The sequence below is a fragment of the Eubalaena glacialis genome, chromosome 9 (genome assembly GCF_028564815.1).
Source record: "Eubalaena glacialis isolate mEubGla1 chromosome 9, mEubGla1.1.hap2.+ XY, whole genome shotgun sequence".
NCBI classification, from domain to species: Eukaryota; Metazoa; Chordata; class Mammalia; order Artiodactyla; family Balaenidae; genus Eubalaena; species Eubalaena glacialis.
Genome location: NC_083724.1, coordinates 118,409,480 through 118,420,753, shown reverse-complemented (window position 1 = coordinate 118,420,753; position 11,274 = coordinate 118,409,480). Strand labels below are relative to the sequence as shown.

General features: G+C 34.1%; 1 protein-coding gene across 1 annotated transcript in view; it reads right to left on the bottom strand.

Annotated features, from left to right (window-relative positions):
• Positions 1–1,422: 1,422 nt before the first annotated feature.
• Positions 1,423–11,274, bottom strand: part of FBXO8 (F-box protein 8) — a 37,118-nt gene continuing 27,266 nt past the window's right edge. Inside the window, exons 4-6 of the mRNA XM_061199494.1 lie at positions 4,121–4,239; positions 3,275–3,471; positions 1,423–1,963 (exon numbers count right to left, since the gene is read on the bottom strand). Coding sequence (XP_061055477.1) covers positions 1,776–1,963; positions 3,275–3,471; positions 4,121–4,239 — 504 coding nt within the window. The 3' untranslated portion in view covers positions 1,423–1,775. The remainder of the gene's footprint in view (positions 1,964–3,274; positions 3,472–4,120; positions 4,240–11,274) is intronic.

Sequence of the window (11,274 nt, the reverse complement as noted above, 5' to 3'; positions counted from 1 at the left end):
GAATTATTTTGTCATAGAATTCAAAATTATGCACATGTGAAATATATTTAGATATCTGCTTCAGAATCTTAGAAATTGTTTACTGCCAGTCTGAAAGTCCCTTTGACTTTCAAAAGTTGTTTCGGTTATCTTATGTTTTGTCTTTGAAAATTCTGTAGTACATCGTTCAGTTGTAATATTAGGGCCAGACCTGGAAGTCAGGATTCTACACCTCTAGCAAGGACTTCCCCCTCCCCCAGTTCCCTTCCCCTAAACTAGCAGCTCCGCCCATCTCTTAGTGTATCATTCCAAAGCTGATGCTTTTCACTTAGAGGCATTTCCAGGGAACTTGTGACTTACCATATAAATACACTGTTCTTTATCATTCCAATGTTAAGTGTTTTAATGATTAAATAACTGCTAAGATATACATCATACATTTGCTCTCCATTAAGCAGTAGTTTTCCTCTCATTACCCAATCATGTAACTTCTGTGAAGGCAGAGCCCATGCCCAGGTATCACTAGTACCTGGCACAATGCTTAGCACATGGAAGGCCCCTGATAAATATAAACTGAATGAATGAATAAAGACTGTTTACTATCATTCACAATATTCCTTTCCCAACTGATTCTGAACAGAAATCATCAAGATTAGGAGAGGGCTTCCCTGGTGGCGCAGTGGTTGAGAATCCGCCTGCCAATGCAGGGGACGCGGGTTCGAGCCCTGGTCCTGGAAGATCCCACATGCCGCGGAGCGACTAAGCCCATGTGCCACAACTACTGAGCCTGTGCTCTAGAGGCCGCGAGCCACAACTACTGAGACCGCGTGCTGCAACTACTGAAGCCCGTGTGCCTAGAGCCCATGCTCTGCAACAAGAGAGGCCACCACAGTGAGAAGCCTGCGCACCACAAGGAAGAGTAGCTCCCGCTTGCCGCAATTGGAGAAAGCCTGTGCACAGCAACAAAGACCCAACACAGCCAAAAATAAATAAATAAAATAAATAAATTTATAAAAAAAAAAAAAGATTAGGAGAATAGTAAGGTTTGACTACTTCAGATATAAGTTCTAATGCCAATTTGTTCTTATGTGTGGAAACAGATTTTAACGTGTTTTGCTATGGTTTGAAGGACTTGAGACTTAACTAATGCAGAAATTTAAAAAATGAAGTCAAGTGATTAATTTCTGTTATAAAAATAAGTGCCTGTTTTGCATAGTAACAAATCAATCCTCTTTTCAAAGTTCAAAGGAAAGAGAAGCTGGTATTGGTTTCTATTGAAGTCAGATCCAACTTTTATGAAGACAGTAATAATTTCATATCAGAATCAAATAAATTTCAGAACTCAATTTGAGAGAAAAAGGAAAGGCTTTAGTTAAAATCTTTACAATAAAATAATTATGATTATAAATCTTTTTAGTTAAATATGTACACATTACATGGTATTTTAAAAAAGAATGGAAATGAATAAAGTTTTTCAGGCAAATCTAATGCACAAATATACCATCTTTTTTAGAGTATAATGTCAGTTTAACATTCTTAAACAGCTGTGTCAGACAATGGCTCTGCTTTGTGCAAAACATGATAAGCAAAATTAAGAAAAATTCTGCAAAATTCTTTAGTTCCCCAAGGAAATTACTAAAAAAGAAAAGAGTAAAAGAAAAAAAGGTTGTACACTCAAGCTTGATTGTATACAGAGGCTAGAATGACCAGCACTAATGTAACCCCCATATCTGCTAAATAAGTCCTTGGGTAGTTTTAGTTTGAAGTTAAAAGTGGAAGTCCTAGCAACTGTGCTCTTATGCAGCCACATGGCCAATAAGGTAGATGTTGTCATAAAGGTGCCCCACAAAATCTTCACTAATGTTCTGAGCAGCACGGCGGGTATTTCGAATAAATTCTCTTTTTGACATTTTATTCTTCACATGAGGGCTAGTGAGGTCAATGGAAAGTAGAATCAAAGAGTAGCACAGTACATAGACAGCATCTGGAAGGAGAAAGAAATACCTTGAATTACTGGCTGGTTTTTAAACTGTGGTCTCAAAGGCAAAACTGTTCATAATTTCTAAAGCTCAAGATGAGATTATAATTAAACACAATCGCCTGGGCCTTCCCCAGTTTGGTGATGAAAGTCCTGTGTCCTAGGAAACTCCTCTCCTGGGCAAACAGGGACGTCGATCATCCTAACTGAACACCAATTCAGTGAGCATTTTCTTCAAATAGTTTAGGAGTTTATAGTGAAAAGTTATTATAAATTTAAAAATCTCAGAATTGGCTTTATTTGCCTCTTGCTTTCAAATGTGATACTCCCATTCAACTACCCATTAAATACATTTGTACTGTCAGTGTATCTTCCCATTAAAAAAAACGTCGGATATTTATTTTCAAACGCTTTTACAAAAACTTAATTTAATTAGAAAGCATTTTTAATGACAAGAGAATGTATTAACTTGGTACTAGAAAATAAAATGTAAACATCTCACAAGATTATTAAATTTCCCTTGTCATTTAAGATATGTATTTAAAAGGTCTACGGAATTTACATATTAATCTCAAAAGTAAATCTTTAGGGAAAAAATTGCTAAACTTGAGCCCACGCAACAAAAAATTTTCTTCTTTATATTGTTCAGGGCAATAGTTGATGTTTACTGTTAAAACAGTAACAAACCTCATGATACTTGCTACGACTACTTGCTACTACTATGGTGTTTGTTTTTCAGAATATTGCAGTCTTAATCTTAATAAAGATTGTCTTGCACAAGCATGCTCAACAAATTTCATATGATAGGAAAAGGCTTTGTAATCTCTGTAGTAAGAGAAGCACAACAAGATTTTTTGATACGAAGAGAGAAATAAATCTATATCACATGAAAAAAATACATAGGTGACTCAGGCTATACCATGCCCATATATACATACACACACACAGTGAAAACTAGTTGTATTAAGAACAAATTTTAGTAGAAAAATTCTAGGTGTTACCTATGTAATATGTGTATTATTAAAAGCTTTAAAAATAATTTCTCAAGTTTTTGATTAGACTAGTAAAAATATCCAATGCTTAAACAAGAATTTTAAAGAATTTATATACCTAAGTCTAACTTTCCTCCTAAAACAGTATATTTACTATATGTAAATAATAGCTATGACAAACTAGTTATTGCTAGAAGCAATAAGACAAGTATTTGTAATTACAGGAAGCATTTTTCCCCGTAGTGAGAAAAATGTCTCATCTACTACTATTTTTACCTAGAGATGGGAATGGGAGAAGGAAGGAATTCACTATATACATTCTTACCAGGACTAAGGCCAAGTTCTCTCATTAAATCAGGGTTACAAGCACAGAATCTATGTGAGAACTTTGTTATAAGTGTTTCAAGATACTCTCCGCGCTCTTCAGGGGCATGGATGTGACGAAAAAATTCTCTCAGTGCATTGGGCAAGAACTGATTTCTAAAATTATGCAGTGTTACAAGGTCATCCAAGACATCTCTCCTAGTAGAAAAAGAAAAAGGTACAGCTTTAGTTAACTTTTCTCTATTAAAAAAATGATGGGAAAAATCACAGATTATTCATTTTTTGGATGAAAATACTTTATTGTTGATTACCACATCAGCAATCCTATAAAGTATATGTGTCTGAAAATTTTAAAACATCAAAGTATGATTATTTATAAAATTAAGCAGTTTAAAAATCTTTCATGAATAGAATAACAAAACAAGGTGAAACTAGAAATTCTAACTATAAAATGAAGGAAAAATGAATTTTTCAGTATTAAAAATGGCAACTTTTTTCAAGTATCTTCTAAAAACAAATGAAAAACAGAATTCTTTATTTTTTTAATCATGAAAATAAGGAGAATCTTCACCTTCCATACCAATCCACATCACCAGAGGTAACAATTGTTTATGTAGACTTTTTTTAAGTGTCTACATATACCCTATATTGTTCTAGAATTTGCTTTTGCTTGTTTCATATAGTATATTGTGAGCAGCTTTCTGTGTCTTTACACAAAGATCTAACTCTTTCATTTAAATGGCTCCACAGTAGCGTATCTTATGGATATACAGTTTTTAAGGTAAAACTTAACTCATTAAAAGCATTATTTAACTCATGTCTGATGAAAAATTAATTTTTTTTTTACCTTTCATCAAGATATATTCTGAGTTTTTTCCAATTTAGTGTTCTTGTACAGAAGATAAACTTTGCTATTTCCTTTGGTGAATCATCTAGGATGCCCTTGGACATAAAGTAGTTCACTCCCTATGACAGAAAGACAAGTCTACATAAATAAAATCAGTCTTCCTTCATAAATTTAACAATTAGGCAATAGCAGAACAATAGCTATAGATTCTTTCCAGCATTAATAGACTGTTTATAGCTTTAACATGCAAAATACAAGCTAGAACTTGAACTGAAACTGTTATTTGTGGTTGATAGTTTACATGCAATGAAAAGTAGGAAATTCAAAGTTAAGGCTTCTAAAGACATCCTAATTCAATTTTCTGGCTCAGGTCAGTTAAAACTAACTATCCAGAAATATGACCTAAATTGGGGGTGGGGGGCGTGGAGAAGAACAATTACACAGACTTTAAGAATAAGCCTTACAACAAACACTTCAATTGCCTAATGGAAAACATGATTTCCTAAAGCTCAGACACATATTCTAACACACTTTTCAAGGAAATAGCTTCTTGAGAAAAAAGGATTCTCCAAATCAAAGACTAACAGGTTTTTTCTGGAAAGAATAATCATTAAATTTACTTAAAGTAAAAGGAGCAGAGTTCCAGACTGGTTTATGGGTTGTATACAGTTTGGCTTCAAGCATTGCTATTGATACATTCCGTAAGAATTTAGCTCCAATACACACTGAGGTTAAACATAATAAGACAAAACAATTTCAGTGTTTTTCATAGGGTTTATCTTTGAATTTCCTTTTCTCTGCATGCAAAGTTTTCCAGAGAAGCATTACCTGTAAGGTTGTACCCTACTTTAGATTTAAACCACCAACAACAAAATAGCAACAAAAATATCAAACACTGAAACCAATGTTCTCTCATGTATATGAAGGTCACATTCAAATAAATGCCTTATGTGGATTTGAATGTGCAGTTATTGAAATAAAAGCAGGTGTGTTTATTTCAACTCACAGTTATCCAGATACACGCATTCCCATGAATGCTCATGTCTGGATAATAGCACAATGTGTGCAGTTAATTGGTAGAGAAAATGACATATACACACAACATACTGTTTTCACACGTAAATTCCTTCCGCATTTCTTCCCTTTACAAACACTTACATAGTGATCAGAAATATTGCATACATTAGGAATTCAAAAAATTGGAAGAATTTTTATAAAAACTCTCAGGAGAAAAACTCTCATAAAATTTTTATATTACATTTTTTAAGCAATTTGGTACCATGAGGTTATGCTTTTGAAAGGTTACAATTATCTATAAAATGTAATTCAAAGATAAGATTTTTATATAAAACTAATTTTATGAGGATAACAGGCAATTATTAGCAATGTTATCAAATTTTCATAAGAATTTGAAAAGGATAAAAACAATCCTAAAGCACTGATTTTAAAAAGCATATAAAGAGCAGAATGTGAGAACGTGAAACTTTGCCAACTCAGTGGTAAGCCATATTTCAGACTGCACCCTGGACACAAGGCTAGAGCACGTAACATGATCAAGATGGAAAGCCAAAGAACTTGTTTGGAATGAGGCTCTCAGCAACTGTCTGAGGGGGCAGGAACGAGAGAAACAGGAATGCTTGTTCCATCCTTTCCTCCATTCGTTTGAACAATCGAGAGTTGACTGTATATTTAATTGATCTACTCTGCAAAATTAAGCCAGGTTTTGATTTTTTTTTTCTAAAACTCCTCCATTTAAAAAGCATAACAACATATTAGAAGTATTTCCAGTGCTTAATTTTAATCCAAGTGATTCAAAGACAAAGGAATGTCAATTAAGTAGTAATTAATAGGTTCTTTATTCACGCTTACTTGTAAATCAGCATTTAAGAGACACAAAACTAATTCTAATTTACTTTTTAAAAATTTACAAAATGTAAAAAACACTAATTTGATCTGTTAAATAGCATGTAATTCTCTAATTATATGATATATGCCATTGTTAATATTGTTTGATGCTCCTTAGTTGTAAATTAACACTGGCATTTGCCTTATGCAAGCATCATACAATTGTTGGTCATTTCCTTTTTTTACGGAATACATGTTTGAGAATTTAATATGTAACCTCACTTGAGTTCTCCAAAATCAATCAGATGCAGAGGAGTAAGCAGATGGTTTTCAACCCAGTCCTGAAAACCGGCTACACAGGCTTGAAATCAGCCAACACTGCTGGTTTTGAGGAAAGACAGCACCAGTTTCAAGCCCGGAATTCCTTTGGAAAGGAAGATTACTTTAGCAGGGCTTTCAGAGTGAAGAGTAAGGGATGACAAAACAGAAAAGGACATGGGACCAGATTATAATTGTCTTCAATAAGCAAGCTGGCAACCATCTGAATTCCTATCTTGTTTTGTAAGCAATAAAATACGAAAGAAACCATAGCATGAGATCTGTTGAATAACTCCATATTTGTTTAATACATGTGTGAGTATTTTTGATTTTTAATAATGTTTTACAAGAATGGTACAGAGGAATCCTTAGATCATATAGCATTAATTATAGTTATTAATCAGGACTGAAACTCTCAGCAGTATATGTGTGTGTTTCTGTGTGTGTACGTGTGTGCGCACGCGTGTGTCTCACAGGCAGAGAGGAAATCATGAAAATTAATATTAGCCTATATTAACATAGTTTCCAGAAAACGGAAGGTTGTAGCTCATTATCATCTACATGATTCACTAAAAAGTGCCCAATTCTGGATGTCACATTTTATGGGGCATATTGACAAATTAGAACTATCTGAATAAAGGAAACCAGGGCCTGATTGGATTATTGGAGGGTCTAGACTTCATGTTATGTAAGGAAGAGTTGAGGGATACAGGGATATTAGGTCTAAAGATGAAGCTATTTAGAAAAGAAGAAAAGATTAAGGCATTAAGACATCTGAAAAGATGAAGACTTATGACCTCTGTGTCACAAGGAAAAAGGAATAAACACTGTGTGTGGTTTGAGTGAAGACCTTAAGCTGATGAAAGCTATAGAACTTCTTCCCCAAATAACGCACACTGCCAGGTTTACAGTGATAGACACAAGTATAAGAGTTTTGCTTTAAGAAAATTTTAAAATAGTGTCTTTCAAGAGGTCCCTTTCCACAGAGTTATGGGAACTCAAGTCCAAGTAGAAAGCTAGGGGATGAGCAAGGTAAGGAAACTGAGTACAGCCTACTCACTTGAAAAATGTATTAGTATATAGGAGGGAAAAAATGGCAAAATTAAAGGGCAAAAAGATAAGAAAGAGAAGATAATTGGAGCTGCAAGTAGAGAAGAGGAGAGCAGGGGAAAGGAATGAAAACACAGGTGGGGTCTAACATGCTTTCTCAGCCTGGAAGACAGGATAGCGGTACCGGTTTGGAGACAGGTGCGTGAAGAAAATGTTAAAAAGACAAAAACAGAGTGCATGTTGGTTTTCTTTTTAGGGAGGACGAGCCATCTGGAGAGAGTTGAAAAAGAGAGCTGACTTGGCTCCTTGGGCAAAATGGTAAAGATTTCTACCAACAGTGGTGCAGGGTACAACAGGGAATCCACTAGGAATAAAGAAAAGGAGGGTCAAGCAGCAATGAAAACCCAGGAGAAGTTAAGGTGAATTCATCTCATCTCATGCTAAGGTTTTCTTTAATAGAACACATGCTGTCAGTGATTCAAAGACAAAAAAAATCAAGAAATTCTGTAAAGCATTCTCCATGGATAATGTCACTAAAATTTGTTATGCAAATGGCAGCACCAAGACTTAAACACTCCAATTAGAGTGGTAAGCTGTTTAGACACAATGTTTATTTAGGTGGCAAACACAAATAATTCAAGAAAACATATGCAAATAGCTAAAGCCAATATTAAGAAGGAATTCAGAGTGAAGAAAAGGATGTGTTGGAGCTTAGCCCCCTACCTAATGTATCTCTCCATTTGCTTACTACGATAAGAATGGCTCCTTTCACACAGCAATTCCGGTTTTAAGATATATCTACTTTCTTTTCTTTTATTATATAAATACCCATGTTTTTCTCTCATCTTTTAATAAAGCCTATTTTTTGGAATCAAATCATTATTATCCACAGTGTGCTTCAAAAGTAAAATCTACCATATATATGTTCAGAACCAAAAAATATGTATCTGGGGACAAAGTGAATTCTAGTAAACTAGGCATGCAAAATACTAACTTCTGCTGTGAAGCTAAAACTGCTCTTAATAAAAAAGTCTTAATTTTTTTTTTTTTAAAGTGCTGACTACTAGTACTGAAAGTACTGGCAACTGGCCCAGACACTTGGCAGACACACTGTGTAACAGTTGGTATCAATAAAAGAAATCACTAATAAAACAAAACTGACATGCTAGGGAGTACCCTTAATTTGTTTCCCTAAAGAACAACTTAGGAAAGAAATTTAGTTAAAAAAAATTTCTTCTTTAGCTAGTTTTGTTCAAATTTGCAGTTGTATAAAATGTAAAAATCAAGTACCATGGCTACTGCTGTTCAGGTAATAAATCTGTCCTTTGAACATTATACACTAGAAAGCGAACTGGACACTGCACTTAATTTTCTTTTTAAAAGGACATTTGAAAACGTCTAGAATAACTATCCTTAAATTTTAACAATAAATATTTATAAAACAAAATACTTCAATCTAGATTTCTAATCTATTAATATTCAAGTATACATTTTAACCACAGTGAAATGAACAATTGAAATGTAACATTTTTGTACTAAAAATACTGTAAAAATAAGATACAATATATATTGTGAAAGCTTTTATTTTAAAATCTTAATTATTTCTAAAAAGTTAGCACATCAGAGTGCGGCCCTCTACAGGTCAGAGTATTCCCATTGTCTTGTTTGAAAATAGCAGCAGCAGTGGTTAAGATGACATCTCTCATACTATTTCTCCTTTTTATAGTGCTAGCAGAATTGCTAATGAAAATGTAAAATCTATTAATTTTTATCCAGTCCAGCAGTTCTCACTCTTCCTATGTAATTAGAGAACATGTGCTCTACAGTTAAAGGAAAAAACACATAGACCTTGAATAGATGAAATTCTTCTAGGGATACGTATTCTGCAAATTAAAAAAAAATCAACACCTTGCTTTTTAGCTGAAGTGAAATAAATGCAGAAGATTACTTAATGAGAAAGTTTAAGACTAGGTATCTATGTTTTTACGCTGTCATTTCATTTCATTCTGCCCACTAAGTTTTACCATGCAACTCTCCTATGTATATAACACTGACCTTCAGCACACAACTTCAGAAATGTCACACAATACTTTTATTCGTGGTAATTTTATTCATGGTAATTTACCCTAATTATTCCTAATCTAGTCACTAGATTGCAAAAACTAAAGCAAAAACTATGCCCAAGTTTTTTAAGTTGTCTACACAGAAAGATTATTTTATAAGAGTAATAAGTAATGCTTTCCTCTGACTGAGGTACCCACAACTAGGCTATTCACTGGAAGGTTCTATGTGACTTATAACTAAGAGGAAAAGGGGGGTAATAAACGTTGGGAAAGATACGTAAAGATAATGTTGACGTCAGCTTCAAATCTGAGCTGCAGATTTCAGTCTTGTCAGTTCCCTGGGAAGAACAGAGCGCACACACGCTGTCCACACTTACATGGAGAAGTGACAGTTGCGGAGAGAAGAGAGAGGGCCCGTGTAGCCAGTTCCCTCTGATTCAGCTACTGAAATTGGTCAGAACACCACATTCTATCTGGAGGATAATGAAAAGTCATGAGTACGGACTGAAGTCAGCTTATTCATGGACCTGTTTGAATTGGCAAGGCTTTCAGCTTCCAAGAACAATTTATGGAAGGCTGTTCGTACGTGGAAGTGCACAGTGCTGAGGAATTGCTAAGAACAGTCACACATACGCCCCAAATTATTTGTAGCTAGAAGATGTCAACAGGAAACTCACAAAAAGGAGGGATAGTTCAAAAATCAAAAGAAAAATGGAAAATCATCTCTAATGGAGTCCAGGAAAAATGGAGGAGAGGCGTGGGACAGATCTTTCTGCTTCTTTTTCATAGGAGAGAAAGCAACGGCATCAGACAAAATAACATGAACTTCATAATCTAAGGTTTCAAATAACAATAAAAAGTCCCTATTAATTGGTTCTAATAGCCTCAAACAGAAAACGAGCCATGTCTGTGAGTTCTAACAGTCTCCAAGGAGTCACACCCATAACTGGGCTGGATCACTGCATGAAGATGATGTTACTTGTGATAAATTACTACTAATAATTAAATATAGCAGTCATTATTGCAATTAGTATTGACAATTGCTGGTAGGTGATGTAAGCTTCTAGAAAAAGCCCCATCTCTAATCTGTCTGTAAATTAGAAAAACACAGCATCCTAATCAAAATATGGAGATGAAACTCTATTAGGTTAAGGTATGATAAATAACACTTCAAACTAATGATAAAGTGACACATTTGAGCACTAATGTTAGTTTAGAATTCCCACTTTATAAAAATCACACACAAATATTGCATTTGCAATATGTGCATTTATAGATATACACGTACATACATACATATATGGCTATTTAAATGACTGACTCTACTTTGATAAATAAATAAAAATTACAATTTTATCATATTACCTAAATTCTAGAATGTACATTTATAAGTATGTTTTAACAGCTCTAAATCAATTTTTAAATAAACAAAATCCTCTTTAAGTGTTCTCCTAACTGAGAACATATACTTTCAAAAGGAGGTTAAAATTAAAAATTTTTTTAAAAGCCCAAATCTTAATAGTAGACAAGCAGAGAAGTTGGGATTTAAATGGTAGTTTCACTGCCAACACATGTGCATACTTCTTCATGTAATTAAAGTATCTGTTCATCCTACCACCATTTCAGCCAAGACACATTTTAACTTGAACATAATTTTGGACCTCGATTTATTGCTTAAAATGTCTTCAAAAAGATTAAACCAAGCAGTACCACTGAACCAAAAAGTTATTGTATGTGCAAAGATTGCTCATCACATGTCAGAAAATGAAATTAAAGGCAAAGTGTATCACCATCTAAAGCTAGAAGATGTTGGTGTGACTGATACATACTTCTTGAAGGACCATTACTCAGGTGTCAAATATTTATTTACTACAATCC